This window comes from Xiphias gladius, chromosome 20, assembly GCF_016859285.1.
Source record: "Xiphias gladius isolate SHS-SW01 ecotype Sanya breed wild chromosome 20, ASM1685928v1, whole genome shotgun sequence".
In the NCBI taxonomy this organism is placed as follows: Eukaryota; Metazoa; Chordata; class Actinopteri; order Istiophoriformes; family Xiphiidae; genus Xiphias; species Xiphias gladius.
This window is the reverse complement of record NC_053419.1, coordinates 395,001-418,962: the sequence shown is the minus strand read 5'-3', so window position 1 is coordinate 418,962 and position 23,962 is coordinate 395,001. Positions and strand designations below refer to the sequence as shown.

Sequence of the window (23,962 nt, the reverse complement as noted above, 5' to 3'; positions counted from 1 at the left end):
AATCATAAGGAATCATCCTCTGAGGACTATGAACACCCATAACAAATTTCATAACTATGTGGACATTTGTTGCCAAGGTATTTTGTTGTATTCCATAACAAAAAGGTTTTAGTCAATCTGAAACCTCTGGAACAAACCTGGAATCTGGACCAAATGCCATCTATTAGGAAATAACACTATTAAGATGGTATTTAACAACTTTTGGTTTCACAACACATGAACCGCTGACCTGGTAGGTAAACTTGGCTTGTAGCTCCCCAGGGTCTTTGGGAGTCCTCAGGTCCTCGAGACTTTTAGCCAAGGTGACTGACTGGCTGTCAGGCTCGTCCTGGCAGCCGAAGATATCGCTGAGCAGGTTGACATTGGAGAATTTCTCATTGACTGGGCTGGGAGGGGCAGTGTGACTCTCTGCCCCAAAACTAGGATCATCCCCTTCTATCAACTCAACCTCCTTCAGGGAGCGGTATGGCTGTGGCCTGCAGGGACAGGGTTTAAATTATGGTTATTTATTTCTCTCACACACTGGAGGCCTTCATGGGTCAAAATACTGTACTCAACCCAAAAAAGGACCACTGACCTTTTACCAGAAATAAAGATGGACCTCATCTTGGCAAGAGGTGCTTTTTGGAGAATAAGTTTTTATTTTAGGGTCTATGGTTAACATGCTGTGCATATCCCTGTAATCACATTGAATAAGATGGGAAATATTCTATGATTTTCTTATTGTCAACAAATCCAATGAAATCCATAATTTCTTCATAATGATGAACATGGGCACTTAAGTTTATTTTGAGTCAAATAACTCACCAACAAACCAAATGTGTATTAATCCATGGATGAAAATAGTTACCTAATTGTTTTTTTCTTCTTTAGACATGGAAAAAGCATTTTGAATTCCACTTCTTTAAAACACATTTTTCAAGTTTTTCACATGCATTGAGCATGCCTTTGAGTTTTCAACTGAAAAAATATGTATTTAACAAACCAATTAATAAAATGATATACTATGTGAAAACTATAAGATCATATGTATTTTTAATGCTGTTAAACCAATGTTTTCACATATTTTTTAACATATTATAATAATAATCAATGCAATGCAAAAACACTAAACCTTGCTCCTGAATCCTCAGATTATCCCCCCTTTCTACTCTTCGCTCCTGGCTACTCCCTCTCTCCCTCATTCAGCTCCTCCCTCTTGACTCCTCAGCCCCTTCCTACCTCCCACTGTTTAACTGTATATTTTTTCATTTACTATTTTCCAAAAAAATAACAGAAAAATATTGTTGCTGGGTCTCCAAATACTTTCTTCCAGATGTAATTCAACAGTATAGTCTCTTCAGTTTTATGGACTAGCTCACCTAGTCGATCTTCTATGAAAATTGGCAAAGCATCCTGGACACAAATCCACAAGACACTGCATGCAGTGGTTTCCAGCACCAAACCTGATCTCAGGGGTAGCGTCTGTAGCACATTTGACATGCAGAGGATCCTTTTTTTTAAATCCAGAATCCATTCTGTAGAGGTGCCAGGCATTCACACTGGTCACATCCAAGAAGTGAAAGAACACTCGGCTGTACAACCGTTAGTTGTTGTGTCGTTGGGGAAACAATGCGACACATAGAACCATGAGATCTACTCCTCCCATATGCTGATGCATATGGGCTGATGCTTTTTTTCTTTCTTGCTCCATCTTTGGGCCAAATCTGGTGGGGACTGGCCAGTGCAGGAAGAGCCCATGTGAACTATCTAACATGTGAAAGTGATTTTTTCAGCAAAGCTAACAACAGAGCAGGCTCCTTTTCCTTCTTTTTTGAGTTTCTTTTCACTCTTCAGTTTCAGATGTGATACCTGCAGCCTATTGATTCTGCATGTGCCAGTGCCATAGATGCCCTGTTGTTGCAATGCCTCAATCAGTGGAATGGTGAAAAAGAAACTGTTAAAAAACACCTTGTGATTCTTTTACTGTATGCCATAACAGAGGCGCATGACTACGTCTGCAGCCATTCCCAACTGACTGACCTGACCACTCCCAGCTAAACCCTGGTACAACCTCAAATCTGTACATGCATGCAGAGGTCCTTGCTCTCAACCCCGCTTTCAGACCCCAGGGTTTGGGTTTTTTGGGATTTACTGCTTGAGAGACAGGTGGCCCTTGAAGGGAATGATCTGCTCATCAATAAATTGAAATTCTTTGGGATTGACTGCTGAATGGACGGTTTTCTCGAATGCATCTAACACTGGTCTGATTTTGAAGAGCTCATTAGCATTTCCTGGCTCTTGTGAGTAATATCAATGAAATTGAAGTTCCTTAGAATCTGCTGAAACCTGTTCGCTAGCCTGGCATTTGATATTAAATCAAGACCAAGCCCTTCCTCTGATGACCAATACATTATTGATCTTACGTATCTGAGGTATGAAATGACCATATTAATTTTTAGAAATTTCTTCATTTTGTCTTTTGTCAAGGCCAGATTTTCTTTTCAAGTTTGTATTGTGCATTTCATTTACCAGATCTTTGGGAAATAGATGCATAAAGAAATCCATTGGGTCTGTTCCCTCAACATTCACTTTTCACTTTCTTAAAAAACATAAGGCAAGTGTCCTTTAAACTGGTTGTCTTTGGTTTTCCAGACATTTCTGCTTTTTCCTCTCCCTGAGCTCTGTCAGGTGGTGCATCCTCAGCTTCCTTGGCATCCTCAGCTCCCTTATCACCACAGTCACTACTGCTAGCATTTTCTAATCCTTCTTTTTATGGCAGCCATTCATCATCACTGCCAGCAGCATCATCCTCTGTAGGCCTTTCTATCACGCATTGCACTTGAGCTCTATAAAGAAACAAACTGTTACTTGCATAATGGAACTACACTGCACGAAGTAGTGTTTGTGTTACAAAAACTGCAAGTTACAGTCTAATAGCATAAACCAACTGATTTACTGTCAAAACTGTTACTGCAGATGAAGTATTATTAAAATACAACAAGGTCACAGTAATAGTATGAATTGTAGTTGAAATATAGCCAGCTATACATGATGTCCAATTTAGTGGAAAGATGATTAATTGTAATTTCACCTCAACATAAAATCAATACTTGGAAATCTTAACAGTTGAATGACTCATTAGTTGTTAGTTGATTTTACCAAATTTTATTTACCTGCAAGGGTCTCCTACTATAGAAGGCCTGGCAAGATATTCCTGAGCTGGAAAGCATTTCTGGCAGTCCGTCAGCCATCTTGGTTTTGAGAAATGTGTGTTGCACTCACTCACAGAGCATGACCAGTGGGTGTTAGTGTATGGGATTAAACACTGGCATCCACTGTGGTGGCTGATGTTCAACTATTCCATCAAAATCCATGCATACACAAGAAAATAGATTTTGAATAGCTGTCCACTATAGTGACCACTATGCAGGAAAGGGTTTGTTTGCTTAATGAAAATTGGGAAATTATGTTTAATTTTTCCTTTTTCTTTAAAAAAAATGAAAGCACATATTTGTAACCTGCTTATATGTTCAGTCTTGGGGCTGAGTGTCACACACAGGGCAGGGAAGTCAGAAAGTATGTGTTGGGTTGTTGGTTTCGGTCTTTTCATGGGATTTAGTTGACAATAAGAGAAGTGCAGTAGAAGTAGTATTATCATTTGAAGTTTTTCTTTTACCCTCCTGAGACACTTCTATTGTTTTCACTTTAGTCAACTTAAAGAATTGCCAGAGATGAAGTCTCTACAGTACCTTTAAAAGTCAAACTACAGTGTAAAACATGGAGATATACTAAAACTCTATGGTGTGAACAGGTTATGGGAGAAACCTTACTCTTCTATGCTATTTTATACTGATGGTTGACATTGTGCTTCAGGCCAGTTGCATAATGACTTGCTAATAAGATGCAGGAGGCATTGTTCCTGAAACCTGTCAGGAAGGGGTGGGCAATATGGATAAAATTTGTTGTCATATGTAATTTTATATCATCAATGATACGATGATGATGATGATGATATACTACACGTAATTTTCTGGAAAATCAATTGAAAAACTATTTAAAGTTAAAAAGACCTGATGGGCATGTCTGTGATGTACCTTGACAAATATGTAAACTTCATCCTATTGATGCAAAAGTTTGTGTCTGCCGTCTTGCTCACTGATTTTCAACATTTTCGCAAAAGACTAATTCAACCAGAGATATTAAAGGGATAGCTAGTGGAAGTAGTGTTGCAGAATCTCCAGTGCTTGACAAATCTTAATCATCTGATGGTATACGTATTTCCTCATATCCCACAACTCTACTGTCAGGCCCAAATACAGCTGACACCTGTCTTTATACACAATTGAGAGATTGGGGTCAGGTTGGGTTTTTACCTTATGAATCCTTTATCACAAACACACCAAAACACACAAACAAAAACAAAAAAACAGATGATCAACTCTCCAGCCATACCTAATCCACCAGTGCTTCATGTACTTCTACTCTTAACCCTGTAATTAAAACCTATTCCCAAGGTTGCCATATATTTACACAATGGCACATACATGAACACATTTCAGTGGAAAGGAATTTGATTTAAGAAAAGCTTATTAAGTAGCCAGCGGTGCAAAGCCAATCAGAGAGATGCGTACAGAGGTGACCACTCAAAAGGGACGGAGAAGAGAAAGTTGTCAGGAAACCCAGAGATGGAGTCATCTTCATACTGGAGCTCATCTCCGGATGAATCCTCAGAGAGAAAGACTGTGTAGTGACGAGTAGGGCGGATAGAGCTAAGATGAGGAGAGGGAAGACAACAGGAAATTCACAGCTCATTTAGGTATGTTAATTATGTTCACTGAAAAGGAACAGTAAAGAAGAATAAAATGAAGAAAAGGGGCGTTGAGTATTAGTAATCTTAAAAGTATCAGGCTTTATATTTATTTACAAAGGAAGATTACGATTAGTATGTTACTGTAATGAGATTAATGATATTATGTGATTTATTCTTGAATAAGGAGGCTTTGCAGTTAGTTGAAATGGAAATAAGACCACAATGACATCAACAAACAAACCAATGAACAAAATCTGTAACATTGCTCAAAGAAATCCAAAAACTTTGAATCCAGTGTGAAAGTATTTGGCAACTGAAGGGAGTCGGATTCTGCCTGTCCCACTGTAGCAGTACAGCACTGCATCACAGCTAATACTGCTCATTTATTGCCTTTACTATCTTTCAACTGTAGTGAAGAATGTCATTCTAAGGCGACTTTATATATAAGCTGCATTTTAGACTTACTCTCCTCTTACAAGTGAGAACACAGTTTCATTTTTAGGTTTGCTCATCCTTTATCAAACTAAAAATAACCTAAATCCTCAATAAATTGAGTTTACTCAAATAAGGCAACTGAAGATTTTCTTTGAAAATGCGCTAAAAATGGTCTTAGTTGAAACTGAGACACAATAATGCTCTGCATAGAATATTTGCCTATATACTGTAAGAATTATTTTTAAAACTTGGACGAAACTCTTCTGCAGTCAATTACTGCCTGAAGTCTGGAACCCATGGATATCACCAAATGCTGAGTTTCCCCTTTCAGATGCTTTGCCAAGCCTTTACTACAGCTGCCTTCAGTTGCTGCTTGTTTGTGGGTCTTTCTGCCGCCAGTTTTGTCTTCAGGAAATGGAAAACATGCTCAATTGGGTTGGGGTCAGGTGACTGACATGGTCATTGAAGAATATTCCATTTCCTTGCCTTGAGAAACTCTTGGGTTGGTTTTGTAGTATGTTTTGTGTCATTATCCATCTCTACTTTGAAGCCCTGTCCTATCAGTTTTGCAGCATTTGGCTGAATCTGAGCAAATTGTATAGCCCTATACACTTCAGAATTTCTCCTGATACTTCTATCAGCAGTCACATTATCAATAAACACCAGTGACCCAGTACAACCGGCACCCATTCATGCCCATGCCAAAACAATGCCTCCACCATGTTGGACAGATGATGTGGTATGCCTTGGATCATGAGCATTTTCTTTCCTTCTCCATACTCTTCCTCTTCCCATCATTTTGGTACAGATTTGTCTTCAGTAAGTCAGTTTCTTCTGGTTACATCTTAGTTTCATTTGTCCAAAGGATCTTGTTCCTAAGCTGGGCAGGCTTTTTTAGATGTTTTCTGGCAAAGTCTAATCTGGCCTTCCTGTTCTTGAGTGTTACCAATGTTTTTCACTTTGTGATCAACCCTCTGTATTTACATTAGTGCAAACATCTCTTGATTGTAGACTTTGACAATGATATGCCTACCTCTTCAAGAGTTTTCGTGACCTGGCTGGATGTTGTGAAGGGATTTTTCTTCACTATGGAAAGAATTCTGCGATCATCCACTTTAGTTGTCTTCTATGGTCTTCCAGGCCTTTTGGTGTTACAGAGCTCACCAGTGTGTTAATTCTTTTAAAGAACGCACTAAATTGTGAATTTGGCCACACCTTACGTTTCTGCAATCTGTCTCATAGTTTTGCTTTTTCTTATATTTTTGTTAATAAATAAATTGAGATCAATTCAATCAGATCAGTAACTAAAGTATTATTACTCCCAACATTTCTTCTGGTTATTAACCTCTTCACAGTCTTTGGGACGATTTGCTTTCCTTCTTGTAAACCTATTTGCTTAATAACAGGGGGTCACTGGATTTCACTTTTCTCTCACAATAAATTAAAGAAATCAGTTTGATTACCTTTTTAAGTTTTTTTTATTTTTATGGGTTAAAAGCCTTTCTATATTTTGGATAATAGCCCTATATTATATTTTCTATATTTTCTATCATATGTTCATATATTGAATAGACTTATTTAATAGAGCTGTATTTACTTTGTTCTTTTTGATAAAACCTCAATACAAAGAGTGCTCAAAATATCACAGAGAAGGTAGTTAAGTCCAACATATAGCATGGAGCATTTAAGCACCACTGAATGTTCTTTACTGTGAAGTCGCTGCAGTGTCAAACTTGCATTAACAGACACATTATGTTAAGAAGGCTAATACTAGCTTGTAATGCATTTCTTGCTATACCCTATCTGCAATTTTTTACCCTTCTACCTCAAAGTTAATGCACTGGCTATCCAAATATGTAAATGTAAATTCTTAACTACATCATGGACAGTGGGACACACTACATATAATGGAGGTAGGCTTACTGGTCAATGTTGCTTTCCAGACTCACATTGCTGCTTGGTCTTTTCAACAACATAGGTTGCCGAGCCTGTGGAGGGAAATAAATAATATATTAAAGAAAAAAAAAACCCATATGAATGTTAATACTGTAACTATGTTTTGAGAGATTTTTCTGGAATAGAAATTAAAAATTGTATTTGACAATGTGAAACAGTTCCTTTTTTTTTAGTTTGGAGCCAATGCAGTAAATCAAAAACCTCACAAATCAGGGTACATCATCATATTATTGCAGAAAAAAAAAAATCACATACAGTCCTGGTTGAAAATAATGGCACCCCTTAATTTTAAGAACAGAATTTAGGCTATCTTCAGAAATAATTTCAAATTAATCAATTTTGTATTATCAGAATATTTTAATACAATTTCAAAGGTTACTGAACAAATTAAAATAAACAAAACTTGCATAATAGTAAAATAATACAAACACAAAATGTACCCCAGACACAATTATTGCCACCCTTCACTAATATTTGGTTGCAAGAACCTTTGGCAACAATGGCAGCCTCTAAACATTTCTCGTATCCATCTAGAAGCTTCTTGCACCTGTCTGCTGGTAGTTTCTGCCTTTCTTCCATTGCAATGTGTTCAAGCTTTTTAAGTTTGCAGGAATCCTTTTTGTAATGAAAGATTTCAGCTCTCTCCAAAGGTTTTCAATGGCATTTAGGTCAGGACTTATTGGTGTCCAGTTTAAAACAGTCCATCTTTTCCTTTTCAACTCTTCTTTTTGCTACTGGATGTGTGCTTTGGGTCGTTGTCCTGCACAAAGACCCAAGACCTTTGCCCCAAACTTAGTTTTCTGACACTGGGTGGCACAAAATGCCTTGGTAATCTTCTCATTTCATCATTCCTTTGATACATTCAATGCCTCCAGTACCAGGGGCAGCAAAGCAGCCCCACAGCATGATAGAACCTCCTCAATGATTTACTGTAGGTAGGGTGTTCTTTTCATTATGGGCTTCATTTCCTCACCTGTAAACAATCTGATGCACTGCATTCCCAAAGAGCTCTACTTCGGTTTCATCTGTCCATACAACATTATCCCAGAAAGACTGTGGCTTATTTATGAAAGTTTTTGCAAACATTAGTCTCGCCTTTTTTGCCTCTTCCAATACTGGTATCCCGCTTGGCCTTCGCCCATGGAGCCCTACTTACAATAAAACAATCATTCATTGGTTAATTCAGGTCATGTGAACACTGAAAATCAAACATAGGTGAGTTTTATTTGTGTTTTATTTTGTTTGAGGAACTAATTTAAATTCTTCAAAAGGCTTCCAATAATTGTGTCAAGCATATATTTTATGCCCATCTTTTATTTCACTGTATGAAACCATATTTTTTGTTGTTGTTGCTGTTCAGTAACTTTGGACATTTTATTCATTATTCTGATCATACAAAATTGGTTAGTTGCAATTATTTTGAAGATATTCTAAATTCTGTACTTAAGATTCAGGGGTGCCAATTATTTCAACAAGGACTATAAATATCCAATATTGCCAAAAGTCAGTAACGCTCAGTGATTTGCAACATTGTCCAATTGTCTAATATAGAGGTTTTCCTTACTGTGAAGGGAGAGATACAAGGCAAAGATACAATGTGAGGTGAAATGTTCAGGTACATGCTGATATTCTAAAAACAACAGGTTTGTAGTTTTTTTATTGTACTTTGGCTGCTGATTCAGCCCACTTATCAACGCAGTCAGCTGTTGGAGCAGTAGCTGTGACAAACAACTCGTGGATATTAATACCATGGCCACTGAAAATTCCTGAATTGGATCAGCTGAAGGTGTGGATAAACTTTTAGTATCTGGACAGTTTAACTGGACAACATTGAAGTTTGTTTTTTTGCTGTTCTAAATGAATATGCCAGTATTACACTGTAGGTACAGACAGCAACAGCTGCGCCTCAGATAAAGAGCTTGGAGCTAGGGTCTTTGTGTAACCACCATCAAAAACCGAAAAAAGGATAAATAGTTTCTCAGTGAGGACCACGCAAATGTAATTTTAAATGTGCATCCTATTCGTGTGAATCTGGAAGTCCAAATAAACTAACAGCCTGAAGAGGAAAGAGGGCTTCATTAAAGGCCCCACATAAAGTTAGCATTGGTTAAGCTGGTAGCCTGAGTCTGAGAGACAGCTGCAGGGGAAAGTAGAGAAGACTAAATGCAACTAAAACTGCAGAGAAAATAAAGAGATGTGTGGAAGTCACAGGTAAGACTGGGGGGTGCCTGTGACAGTGAGAGGAGAGAGCGGCAGCATGTGTACTACAGGACTCAAGCAAAACAGCGTATATCGGGTCAAGCAGTGTGAGCCTCATACAGTTTTCTCAATAAACATGATTTTCACATAAATAGTTTTAAACACTTTCCTCTGAGTCTGCCCAAAAGTAGACATATAGCATAGGCAACTGAAATGCCCATTATGGCTAAGTGCATAGGGATCTACATCTCGGGCAACTTGCTGGCTGAACTAATCACCCTGCCTATTCTATCATTCACACCAGTTTGTTTACATGTGGGAGGCTGACTGTCACTGAAGTTATACTAAGGAAACTTACTCAAAGCTAAAGGCATTGGCGGATTGGTGGAATATAATGAGGAGGACGGCAAGTCATTTCACTTTTGTGGTCAACTGCATTTATCCAAGACGAGGAGCAAAATCAGAAGGAAGAGGAGACATGAAGAATAGAGGCAGAGGCAAAAAGACAACAAGATGCGGACAGACGATGTACTTCGCGAAACTGGTGGTTTTTACTGCGGTCACTGCTCTCCACAGCTGATTGAAGAAGAAATCTTTTTGTAGAGAATGGGAACTGTTGATGCCAGACTTGGAAAATAGTTGTGTGAGAGTAATCTCAGCAATTAATTTGTCGCACTTATCAATATTATCATCCCGGAGAACTTGTTTCAGCTCACGAAAATCAACTGGAAGACAGAAGATGGCTGTACCGAATGCTCAGCTCTACATATGGTAAGGAAAAGTGATTACAATATGTAAAACACCATTATAAACACTCGAATCTTCTTATACATTTTCCTTGACCCACTATGATATGAAATTACAATGGAAGCTGAGAGAAAAAATTACATTTGTGTTGGATGATTAGTCCCAAGTATAAAAAACAAACAAACATCCTAAAGTAAAAAGAATGTGACATTAGGGAGTAGTGTTTTGGTCAACTTGCCTATTAACCACAAATGGAGTCTCTATCCTCCAGGGGTAGCATTAGTCTATGAAAAATGCATGGTGTATATCTTGTCATTTTATTCTTGCAGTTCGAAAACCTGCAGGGCAGGGACTCGTTTGATAGTAATTCTGTGACACAAAAACACACTAAATCGAAGGCCATCCATAGCCTCACACATGCAAACAAACCGGTGTGTGCGGATGAAAAGGTAGTTAGCTAGTTGTAACAATGGTGAGTACAAGCAACATGAGTTCAGTTTAAAAATATAAACTATGATTGATTAAAATAAGAGAAGTGCTAGATTTTTTTGTAGAGTTTAAAGAAACCCATGCACTAATGGACATTTTTATTGGAATTTATTAATTGTAACCCACAGCATACAATCGACAAATAAAATCAGATCCACAACAATACAGAGCAATTTTCAAATATTCATAACTTACTCTGTAAATTCACATATTTGTGTATCCATTTTCACAAGTGAAAGGGGTTTTGCACATTTGTGGATCGCTTTCTGTCAGTTTGTGGGTAACGTGACATTCGTGACTTCCCTCCTATGTGTTTGTGGATTTTTGTCCAATTTGTACTGCAGCTGATCTATAAAAGAAGTCCACTAATGCAAGTGTACACGGAAGATGATCCACAAATGTGTACCATGATCCACAAATATCTCACTATCCACAAACATGTATGTTTTTTATTTGTGTTGTGTTAAGTCATATCTACAAAAGTACATAGTGATTTGCAATACGCATAACTTACTCTGTGAAACTAAGTGCTAAATGAAGGAAAACTGGACTCGCTTCAGGTTCTTGAAGACGCTTCACCTCTCATCCAAGAGTCAGAACTGAAGAAGCCTCTTGGATGAGAGGTGCAATGTCTTCAAAAACCTAAAGCAAGTCCAGTTGCCTTCTTAGAGCACTTAGAAATACCTGTTAAGTGATTTTTATGCAATTGTGTGTCAGTTTGTGGGCAATTTCATATTTGTGACTTCATCTTTTTTTTTTTGCAGATTTTTGTCCGATTGTGCCACAGCTGATCTGTAGAAAAAATCCACTATTGTGTGGTGCAGTTATTATGAGGTGAACCAATGGTTGAAGAAAGTGGAGCACGCTCATCCGAATGAAGCCTTAGCTACTCTATTTTGGCAAGGTTGCAGCGCTGTTTAAGGCTAGGACATTAAGTGTAAGGCTTGCACATGATATAGGAAATGTATTTGTGAATGTCTCAATAATTGGTAATTCGCACTACAACTGGAATTACCGATCAATTCAATAGCCTACATTTCCGCAGTCAGGTGATCAATGAACACCCCAGTTCCATAGTAATGAAATCAGAAGGAAGAGGAGACATGAAGAATAGAGGCAGAGGCAAAAAGACAACAAGATGCGGACAGACGATGTACTTCGCGAAACTGGTGGTTTTTACTGCGGTCACTGCTCTCCACAGCTGATTGAAGAAGAAATCTTTTTGTAGAGAATGGGAACTGTTGATGCCAGACTTGGAAAATAGTTGTGTGAGAGTAATCTCAGCAATTAATTTGTCGCACTTATCAATATTATCATCCCGAGAACTTGTTTCAGCTCACGAAAATCAACTGGAAGACAGAAGATGGCTGTACCGAATGCTCAGCTCTACATATGGTAAGGAAAAGTGATTACAATATGTAAAACACCATTATAAACACTCGAATCTTCTTATACATTTTCCTTGACCCACTATGATATGAAATTACAATGGAAGCTGAGAGAAAAAATTACATTTGTGTTGGATGATTAGTCCCAAGTATAAAAAACAAACAAACATCCTAAAGTAAAAAGAATGTGACATTAGGGAGTAGTGTTTTGGTCAACTTGCCTATTAACCACAAATGGAGTCTCTATCCTCCAGGGGTAGCATTAGTCTATGAAAAATGCATGGTGTATATCTTGTCATTTTATTCTTGCAGTTCGAAAACCTGCAGGGCAGGGACTCGTTTGATAGTAATTCTGTGACACAAAAACACACTAAATCGAAGGCCATCCATAGCCTCACACATGCAAACAAACCGGTGTGTGCGGATGAAAAGGTAGTTAGCTAGTTGTAACAATGGTGAGTACAAGCAACATGAGTTCAGTTTAAAAATATAAACTATGATTGATTAAAATAAGAGAAGTGCTAGATTTTTTTGTAGAGTTTAAAGAAACCCATGCACTAATGGACATTTTTATTGGAATTTATTAATTGTAACCCACAGCATACAATCGACAAATAAAATCAGATCCACAACAATACAGAGCAATTTTCAAATATTCATAACTTACTCTGTAAATTCACATATTTGTGTATCCATTTTCACAAGTGAAAGGGGTTTTGCACATTTGTGGATCGCTTTCTGTCAGTTTGTGGGTAACGTGACATTAAGTGACTTCCCTATGTGTTTGTGGATTTTTGTCCAATTTGTACTGCAGCTGATCTATAAAAGAAGTCCACTAATGCAAGTGTACACGGAAGATGATCCACAAATGTGTACCATGATCCACAAATATCTCACTATCCACAAACATGTATGTTTTTTATTTGTGTTGTGTTAAGTCATATCTACAAAAGTACATAGTGATTTGCAATACGCATAACTTACTCTGTGAAACTAAGTGCTAAATGAAGGAAAACTGGACTCGCTTCAGGTTCTTGAAGGCCTTCACCTCTCATCCAAGAGTCAGAACTGAAGAAGCCTCTTGGATGAGAGGTGCAATGTCTTCAAAAACCTAAAGCAAGTCCAGTTGCCTTCTTAGAGCACTTAGAAATACCTGTTAAGTGATTTTTATGCAATTGTGTGTCAGTTTGTGGGCAATTTCATATTTGTGACTTCATCTTTTTTTTTTTGCAGATTTTTGTCCGATTGTGCCACAGCTGATCTGTAGAAAAAATCCACTATTGTGTGGTGCAGTTATTATGAGGTGAACCAATGGTTGAAGAAAGTGGAGCACGCTCATCCGAATGAAGCCTTAGCTACTCTATTTTGGCAAGGTTGCAGCGCTGTTTAAGGCTAGGACATTAAGTGTAAGGCTTGCACATGATATAGGAAATGTATTTGTGAATGTCTCAATAATTGGTAATTCGCACTACAACTGGAATTACCGATCAATTCAATAGCCTACATTTCCCGCAGTCAGGTGATCAATGAACACCCCAGTTCCATAGTAATGAAATCAGAAGTAAGACAGTTGGCCTGATCAATCCAAAAATGATCATTATTCTAGTTACAGTAATTTAAGGGTTAAATGTTTTGTAAGCCATGATGTCACTGGTGTGTTTCTAGTACATTATTATGGAAATGTGACTTGTGGATTTTCTCCAAGATATCACTGACTCTTTCATCCCTTTCTTTCTCCCCATCTTCTCAGCTGCACATTGGCCCCCCTTTGGTTACAATAAAGTGTAGTTAAAGTAGGCTTCATTTTGAGGAGAAATAATATATGTACTTTTTACATGACAACGTTACCATGGTATGAGATGTTGGCATACCCCTTGTTTGATGTAACCAAAATTATTGTAGTTTTACATTTGAGCAATCAAACAGCTATCATCATCATAGTCCTTTATTTAATTCTCAGGAGAAAACTGAGGAAAAAGACCCTCATTTACAGGATTGCCAAGATTACAAGGCAGGGTAACAGCATAAAAGAAAAGTTGAACAAAGATTAAACGGAAATCTAAATATGATTTACATTTCAAACTTGGGAGCTATAATACACTGCAGTCGAGTGAGCTGTGTCTTGCATGGTCTTACCAGCTGATCTTTATATGGATTATTATTTATAATGGTTTTGCGACAGTTGTTTATGGTGTTTAGGTACTTGAAGTATTAGCTGTAGTGCAAGCAGTAATAGCTTGGAAGTAATGTAATAGCAACTTAATAGGGTAGTACAAGTAGAAAGGGTATAATAGTAGTGTAAAATTGCTGGGGGTTTCTAGGGAGTTGCTAGGTTGTTATTAAGGTATTAAGGAATCATAGGTAGTCTTAGTAGTCGCAGTTGTAGTAGTACTAGTGGTAGTATTACCATCCCCATTAGTAGTAGAGGTCATAGTGACTAGACCATGGTTTGACAAGAGGTGGCTCACTTGGTCACAGTTTAATGCACGTGGGGTGCGAGTACTGTAGTTTTGGAAGACCACAAGCACTGTCCATGTCTAAAATCATAAAATTTGACATTTAAAGGGACGAATGGAAACCATATTTTCTTACATTTTACCTGAGAAATGTTGAGTGGCTATTGGATTTGGCTTTTTTCCCCAGAGCTGATTGGTGTTTTTTTTTTTTTTCTGGGGAGTGATGGCGAGACAGCATTAAACAGTTTTTCTGTGTTTAATTTTGAAGGTACGCGGGTTTGCTCTCATAACGTAGAATACATTTACAGTATGTATGTAGTAATATTTTTCTTGTGCTTATATGGTCATAATTACTCACATCCTAATAGTATCTTATGTTAAGACATTCACATAAACATACACAAGTGAATATCAATGAATGCAAACAACTGCTCAATTTAAGTCAAGAAAGAAATTTAGTCAATAGTGCAGAATAAACAAGGCAACCAAATGCATTCAACAAAACATTTTATTAGATTAGAATCACAGAGTCAAATGCTTATCCATACAATGACAGCAAAAAAATTCAAACTAAACGTCATAAGTAATGCTACAGGTACTTGAAATTTTGGTTGATGGCTTTCCACTGCCAGAAGCAGACATTGGTGGAAGATGTATTCAGATCCTTTACTTAAGTATAAGTACTAACACCACACTGAGAAAATGCTCCACTACAAATAAAAGACCTGCATTCAAAACCTTACTTATGTAAAAGTATGTATATATTATTAACAAAATTTACTTTAACTATCAAAAGTAAAAGTACTCATTGTGCAGTAAAATGGTCTGTCAGTGTCACTAGTATAACACTGATGGGCCATTTACTGTTTAATATTTTTATTAAACATTTTTATAATTTTTTTAAAATTATTTTTATAATGTAGTTATATAACTGTAGCATTGATGTGTATGTTGCATTTTACTGCTGTAGATGTTTGGAAGCTGGAGTGCGGGACTTTTACATATAAAAAAACGTTTGTATGTAATGTGTTTTATATCAACCAGCAAGTTTGCCAGAGGCTGAAGAAGGGAGCAACCATAGCAACGGAGGCAGAGTAGGCTACAGAAACTAGAGTATGGCAAAGCCAAGGGCGGAAAAAACTGGGAAGCATGCACTAAAAGGTTCTGATGCTAATAAGAAAAAAGAAACTCAGCTTTCAGAAGGAACGATTACAGTCTAATAGAGAAAGTGACTGATGGCGAGGACAAACCCGAATTACGATTGGTGGAAGCTTTTCTGCGTTGGAGAGCGCAATTAATAATGAATTATTGTCTTGGATCTGAGGGATTCTGTGTGTTTGACAGTGTTTGTATAATTACTCTCACTGCCAGAAGGGGGAATAAAAAGCTCCGCACTGCAGGTTTAAGGTTGAGCTAATTTTAACCACTTTATGTACAGTTGGGTAATTTAATTTAATTTGAGCAATACATCATATTGTATAAGATCATTGTATGTTTGTAGCGTCACTGTCCTATGAGAACCATGTATCTCTAAAACGTAAACTTTTCATTAGCTCGTTACATGTACACTATTTACATACAGTATTTGCCAAATGTGGAAGAGGGTTTGTCTTTTTTTTGGTTGGACATGGTATTTGTGCACCACTACTCTAAAAATATACAATTTTTGCATGTTTCTATGGAGCCTGTGAGCATATATACACTTGCCAGTTTATTAGGTACACCGAGCTACACCGAACTCGACTGTTATTGCAGTCTACAATTCCTGCAATAAATCCTACCTTCATGAAGTTTATAATGTTTAGTTTTGTTGTTTAGAGACGTTGATTCAAGTCTATGATCATGATATGATGCAGAAAGCTGTTCCTGAATTAGTTACCTTGTTGCTTTTTGGATCCTTTGTAGATAACTGGCTTGCTAGGTCATCAAAGTCAGTCTCCCATGGTATCACATATGAGCTCTTCAACAGAAAAATTTGTGAAGTCATTAGCTATCTGCAGTTATACTTTCTTTTTAGTATGACCATCAACATTTATGCTGCTGATTGTGTCACCCGTCACTGATGCACTGTCTAACAAACGATGTGTGTAATGACTGAATTAACCAAGGAACAACAATGCTAAATACAAGCTAGCCATGTTATATAGTTGAGCTAGCTACCATTCATTAAAATCAGGTCTACTAATACGGTCACAACTAACTGTTGCTAACTTTAAAAACAAATCTAATAACCAAAAATAAATTTGTGTGCCGATGAATGGCAATAACTGGAATAAATTTGACGTAAATGTAGGCCTACTGACATCTGGTTATGGCAACTAGTTAGGTATTGCTCACGTTAGGTAATTGCAATTAGAATCTAACTAGCTATTCTCTTATAACAAACATTCACTAAACTTGGCTACACAAAATACCACTATTGACTAGATTAATGAGAGGTCAGCTAATACATCAAAATCTCAAAAAATTGATTCATTTTATCAACTTACCAGCAATTATGCTTGGGAAACACTGAAAATAAATGGGGTTCAATGCTGGAACTATTCAGTGGAACTGTCAAGTTGTCCACGCGTCACTTCTGCAGTCTCCGATTACAACAGAAGTCTATGGCAGTGCCGCAACTGTCTTGTTCAACAGCGCTGGGAGGGAAGTTACAAATGTCATGTGGCCCACAAAACTGACAGGAAGCAATCCACGAACATGCAAATGGACAAATGGATCCACAAATGCGTAAATATCCCTTTGTATGTATGTAACTATTGAAGATGAAGCTATTACGCTGTATCATTTTCACGTGAAATTAAAATATGTGTTTACCATGCAAACCATGCTGTATTTTTGTGGATATGATTTTACACGGCACAAAAAAAAACAAAAAAAAAACATGGTTATGGATAGTGAGATATTTGTGAATCACGGTACGCATTTGTGGATTGTCTTCGGTGTACACCTCACATTTCTGTTTTTTTCTACAGATCAGCTGCAGTACGAATTGGAAAAAAATCTGAAGAAAAAAAAAAAAAAAAAAAATTCTATGGGGACCCAGTACCTTGAAAAAAAGTCAATTTCCCAGGATCCCGGGATAGAGTGCTTTTGCTCCCGGGACAGAAAATGTCTATCTTTCTGGAAAATATTAATCCCCATTCCTGTGTATAGAAAAGCATGTCCTTTGTGTTCGATCCGAATCCTGCCACTGTTAAGACAGTTACAAAAACAAGAGCTATCCATAGCATGGAGAACCTCATATTTCTTTGTGGTTTGTAATCAGCATGGAGTTTCGATAAATAGCCATAATAGCAATTCAAGGCAGCTACTCTGTGTTTACTTTTGGTCAGACTCAGAGATAAGTGTTCACACTGCTTGTCCTGATATACACTCTTTTTCTGGAGTCCTCGTTTCCAGGAATCTCTACAACAGAGTTGGTAAGTGTAAAGTTAGCACGACAAATAGAGCCACAGTGGCCACATTAATGGGAAATGTACCAGGTTGAAATAAATTTAACTGATGCACTTGAAGCTGAATAGGAGCAAATCGCTGCAGTCAGGTTCCACAATCTGGTGGAAAGCCTGAGAGTAGAAGATAGGAATTATAGCAACAGTTCAATGCCCATGGTCTCTGAATTGAATGTTCAGCAGTCACGTGGGTGTTAACATACTTTTGGCCATGTAGCCTATACTAATATATATATATATATATATATATATATATATATATATATATATATATATATATAGGAATATTTCTGGAATTGAACCCTATGATGCCCAGTGAATAGAGTCCCTGTTTTGCATTCCCTGACTGATTAACTCTTTCATTCCCTGTCTCTTAGGATAAGGCAGCAGACCTCTCTGACATAAATCTGAAGGTAAGGAAAATTTCCACTCCTCTCTAATGTGAAATGACTTTCTGTTTGGATGCTGAGAATGGTCACTTCATCAAAAACATGTCTTTTAGGATATATGCTCAGACTGCCCTGCAGTACCACCTGGACCACCCAGTCTTCCAGGAATCACTGGAGATAAAGGACACCCGGGACCTCCATGGAAAAACGGTCAAGATGGTAACCAAGTAGGACAAAGTCATTAAGATTCCGTCATCCTTGTTCATGACCTCAATTCTCTTGTAATGTAAAGTCTATTATGATCACTCTGCTCATCTTAAAAGAAGTATTATGAAGTGTGCTTCTCCACTGTATTAGCCTTATGTGATGCATGAGGTCCAAGCTGTATCTTTTATCATCATCAGTCACAGTTGGTTTGACGGTTGGAGAGGCTCCTTCTACATCATTAGCCCGGCCTCCTCCGGGGGCAGCAGTGAACAATTAGGACCCAGGGACAATGTTCTGCAGTGCCTTGCTGGACAGAGCCTGATGCTCTGGTGTGTCATTACAGGGACCGCCAGGACCAGCCGGACCTCAAAGGCCTCCTGGAGCCGATGGAGGAAAGGCAAGTTTGCAGGCTAACTGCACGCTTATCGGTCCCAAATGTCCAAACGCTAAGTAGTTGCTTATGGCAACATGTTTAGTTTTTTTTTTTTTTTTTACATCACTAGGTCCAGGTAATAATAAAAAAAATTTAATATTGAAACACCACTCAAAATAGGTATTGAATCATATTTCCACGGAAATATTGGAACATCCTCCTCTTTGGTAATATTTTGAGGTTTTATGTTCTTTTGACAAATTGTTTTTCAGATGGATGCTTTTTTTGTTTTCATCACAAGATATAAAAGGTGCATTTGTCATTATGACTCATAAGTCTATAATTTTACACCTCTTTTTCCTCCTCTCTCTCTCTGTGTTTAGGAAATGTTAATTAAAATATTTGCAAGTATGAAGCACATACATATCATTTAATCACTATTTTCTGTATTAACAGGACCCCCTGGTCATCCAGGTCCTCCTGGCTTAATGGGTACACCTGTAAGTTACTATTCTTGGCTAATTGTATCTATTTTTAAAGTTCATGAACTCAGATTGGTCTAAGTACTTCAGATTTTTATTTTGTATGTTTGTTTATTTGGTCTCACAGTCAAGCTTTCTATTTCTGTTGATCTCCACTGACACTGTCACTTTCCTCCTTCCTCTAACGATGGACGACCTGGCTCTGTCGATCCCCCGGGGCCCCCTGGAGAAAAGGTCAGGCTGCACTATGTGTATTTTCCCTTCAGAAAACATATTACCCATGTGTCATTATTGTAAAAACCTCCTCCCTCTAGTATGTAGGTCAGCCAGCCTGTGTGGTATTAGTGGCCATTAATCATTTCTTTATCTTTGGTGATGGTGACCTGTTTGTATTTGTTTTCGAAAATTCTGTTCCTTTTTCTTTACTCAGTCAAATGTGGACACACAGACGACACACAGATTTTTAGATCTGGTATGAATTACACTTTCAGAAGATATCATAGCTAATGTCAATTGCGAATAATGTCAAATCTGCTTAGGAATTATAAAACAAGATTAGGTTAAAACCTAGTATATGGTTGGCCCGTGCATGGTCAACGTAGAAAATTGGGGACGTGGTTGAAAACTCCTGTGGAACGTCTGTAAACAACTACTTTCAATAGAAAGTATCTCAAAAGTCACTAAATGTCGCTATGTTGAAATAATATGTAATCAGCATATTTATGATGTCATTGCATTCTTCCTAGTGTCAGCCAGTTTCAGCCCATTATCTCTTTGCTTCTCTCCTACTCTCTGTGTTCACATATACAGTAATTTAATGCAGTCGAATTCCCCATAAAGCTGTTCTCATTTACATCTTTTTCTGTTGTCAGACAATGGAACAAGTATGAAATAGTGAAACACTGTCAATTAAGACTACATGTTAACCATCAGTCACTTCCCAGCCATTTCCAAGCTGCTGCCCTGGTTCACAGTGTCAGGGTTTTGAAAACCTCTGGCTCAATACAACCAGAATTGTTAAAGGGTGTATAAATGGTCTAAAGAAATTTACTGTATCATTTCAAGGTATTATATCATTATATATTCCAAACCTTGTTCAACCAGCACATTCAAACATTGCAGCTCTGTGAAATTCCTCGTAAACTCTTTCTCTCCACATTTTCTCTTTACCACATCCTCCCCATCCCACCTCATCTCTGCCAACCTGTCCAAAGTGCACAGTGATTGGCCTGTGGTCATCCCAGGTTCGCTGTGGCCCTTCCCTCCTGACCGCACTGGTGGAAGAGGTAACCCCTGCTGTGCTGTCATCATCGATGACTGCTGATGCTCCTGTAGAGAAGCCATTTTCTGCCTGCTCCTGCAGAGGAGGGACACAGGGAGGTGGAGGTTGACATGGATAAAAGGAGTTATTGCACTGCAGCGGGAGGGGGAAGGACACGCCACGCTGTGGCTAGGGTAGTGAGGTTCAGTTAAGGTAAGTTAGGGTATAGTTTAACGTATTTTTTGTGAGGGAGAGAACTGTCACACCAGTGTAGCAGTGTTTACAACAACAACAAAAAATGACCCAGAATGGTTTGTCACCAGTGCAGAGCTACATACCTTCTGTTTTAGCCGGCTCTTGACTTCCTTAATACGCATTTTTGCATGGTCCTTAGCCTGTCAAACAAACATAAACAAAGCCAGATCACTGCCATTTTCATTTCTACCTAATAAGTCATTTTCTAGCTTCCAACAGAATCCAGAGATGTGCTTACAAACTTGTAAACGGTCTTCATGGCCGGGTTTGCCTTGGTCTTCACTGTGTTGAAGATAGCCCCGCCCCCTCTCTGTAAGGAAATATATACACAAAATTTAGTGACGGACACATATAATAACTGATCTGGTCTGACATGTACCCATTCAATTATGAAGCGTATTATGAAAAATTTGCTCTCACACAGCAAATGGACATACTGCATAAGAGCATGAGCAAAGGTCTTAAGCCCCGCTAGCAGCACCTAGAGGCAGTAGTATTCATTGCAGACACAAAACAACACTTGATTGGAATGAACTATGTCTACATTAGGCTGCCAGTGTATTAGGTACACCTAGATAAAAGTAATATAGTCCAATCAAACAGTCCTTCAATAAAACTGATCTTCATGGAGGTTCTAATGTTTATTTTTTGTTTAAATTGTTTTACAGGTGTTTATTCAAGCGTATAACTTTGGAGGCTGTAGTTTGTGGTGCTGTTGAACTGTATTGCATATACAGAGAGGTGTTTCTGTTATTTAGCCAACCCTCATTGATAGAGATGGGATGGACTATTTTAATTAGTAGTATTGCAACAATATACACTCAGTGATCACTTTATTTGGTGCACTTGTAAAATGTAAGGTAATCCAATTCAACTGCTCAGCTATAAATTCTCCCCTTACAAAGTTTATTATGTTCAGTTTTGTTTGGCAGTATGAGAGAGGTATTAATTAAACTATATATGTATTATTCAATTTGTAGTTTGCAGTGGTGTTCAACTGCACTGCATTATATCGCTAGGTGTTTCTGGGATATCAGAAACACATTTCAATATTATGCAGTCTCCATGAATCATATAGTTTAATTATCACCTCTCAGAAAGTTTTAACAAAAACTGATCATTACTAGATTGCATTAAATTGTATGGTGTACCTAATAAAGTAGCTAGGGACAATTTGTACTTTCAACATTCTACCTGAAATTAATTTTATAAATTATTGACTGACTTAAATGTCCACATTCTATGAGACGGCCTTCCAGAACTGTGATAGGCTGTGTTTGTGTCGTAGAAAAGTTTGATCCGATAGTGGTGCGAGAATAAGGGCTTCCCAAAAACAGTAACACTCATCCTGTAAAGAAATATCCTGTGGATGAATAGTGAATGAAGATTTGACCCGGTGGCTGTGGTAAAGTTCATGGGGTCACCAAAATCATTAGGAATCACCTCCTGGGGAGCATTCATATCCATCAGGAAATTTGTGGCAATCTGGCCAGTAGATGTTGAGATATCCTTTTGTGGACCGAAGTGTTGGGTGGATAGATGGACAGACATACAATATGCACTAACATCACTATTCCCTGCTGTTAGCAGGACAAAACCAAATGGCAGAAATGCCAAAAATGTGTGTAATGCATTCTTTAGAGTAATGTGCTTTCTCTCTGGGTAATAGCATTCAGACTAGCTCACCTTCACAGTGAACAGCCACTGGTGGTAGGTCTTGTCACTGCCTGTGGGGGAAAGTCACAATAATAAAAGGTCAATAACTTCAACTAGTGGGCATGCTGGGTACAAGCTGAGAAAGTCTAGGAATGTAGTCTGGAATCTGATGTAAAACCACTGCAATGTTTAAGCAGTGTGCCACTGAGATTGTAGTGTCCTATTTTGTACTTTTGATCTTATGTGTTTCAGCAACAAGGAAGTTCTCTGAATACATCACTTGTTCTTCCTTCCTGTCCACAGCAGAGGTGTGAATGTGTCACATTGTGTAGCCTGACATCTGCTGCTTGTGATCATCTTCTGCCTACATTATAACAAATATCTGATCAGTCTTATAATCTAACGTACAGTGTAAAGGACTGAGAGCCCGAAGAAAATGACTTTCTTCTACAGCAGTCTGACAAACATCCACCACTATTTACAAAGAGGAAATAATTAGATCATTTCAGCTGCACAACTCTGGGATCTGCTGGTTATCTTACTGTTGCGATGACTGGTCAGAATGTGACGTATTATTAGTTTTATTATGTGTTTATAACAATATGACAACTATATCATAAGTTGTGCAATTGTGGCTGTTCAAAATTGTTAATACACCTTTCTTTCATCCAAAACACAGTGTAAAAGTCATCCGGTTTACTGATTGTTTGTGAAGAATGCATTATTATTAATAACTTTGTATCCCTCTTCTGATAAATTAAACAGCACACCTCTTGAAATGTTGCACCACAGAAACATCTACTTCAATGCACAGTAAGCAAGCTGAGCTGGTTGTAAGCTAGTTTTTAAGTTGTGTTAACAAGTTAACAACATGTTAACAACATGTATAACACACTGTTTGAACTGACATTTTACCTGCATTTACCAATAATAACCAGGACTTAAAAGAAAAATCGAAAATGGAACAATTGAAAAAATGGCAGCTGCATAAGGTCATTTGCATGGTCTGTTAATTTTCATGCCAGATAAACAGAGCAACACATTTATCATATCTTCTCTGCTATTTGAGTGATCTTCCTATATATGAATAAGCGCAAATTATAGGTGCCCTCAGTGCTCACATGTCAGTGGACCTGTTTGAGAAGTAACACACTAACATCACTACTGACTCACCTGCGTATTCACCCATGTTGATCTCCTCCTCAAAGATGTCACTGAAACCTTCTCCTGAGTTCAATAGGTCAAGACGGTCATCAATGAACTGCAGGGAGAACCACAATATGTATTAGGATGTATGACGAAGGGTATAATAAAAATGTGTGTGTGTGCAGTGAGGAGATTTCTGTACCGTAAGGAAATTTTGGCCAGCAGCTTCGAAGGACTGTTTGAACGTTAAGACTTGGTTTTAAGGTTCTGGTAGGAATT

General features: G+C 37.9%; 1 protein-coding gene across 5 annotated transcripts in view; it reads right to left on the bottom strand.

The window, feature by feature from the left end:
* dennd1a (DENN/MADD domain containing 1A) overlaps nucleotides 1-23,962 on the bottom strand; it is a 60,967-nt gene that overhangs the window by 4,374 nt on the left and 32,631 nt on the right. For 2 of the 5 annotated variants that reach the window (XM_040156750.1, XM_040156752.1), the window contains exons 15-22: nucleotides 23,711-23,798; nucleotides 22,568-22,608; nucleotides 21,120-21,191; nucleotides 20,965-21,021; nucleotides 20,570-20,722; nucleotides 7,151-7,215; nucleotides 4,614-4,751; nucleotides 230-476 (exon numbers count right to left, since the gene is read on the bottom strand). In XM_040156750.1, coding sequence (XP_040012684.1) covers nucleotides 230-476; nucleotides 4,614-4,751; nucleotides 7,151-7,215; nucleotides 20,570-20,722; nucleotides 20,965-21,021; nucleotides 21,120-21,191; nucleotides 22,568-22,608; nucleotides 23,711-23,798 — 861 coding nt within the window. Of the gene's footprint in view, nucleotides 1-229; nucleotides 477-577; nucleotides 621-4,613; nucleotides 4,752-7,150; nucleotides 7,216-20,569; nucleotides 20,723-20,964; nucleotides 21,022-21,119; nucleotides 21,192-22,567; nucleotides 22,609-23,710; nucleotides 23,799-23,962 lie in introns of those variants that run through there. The other 3 variants (XM_040156754.1, XM_040156753.1, XM_040156755.1) reach the window with 3 other exon arrangements.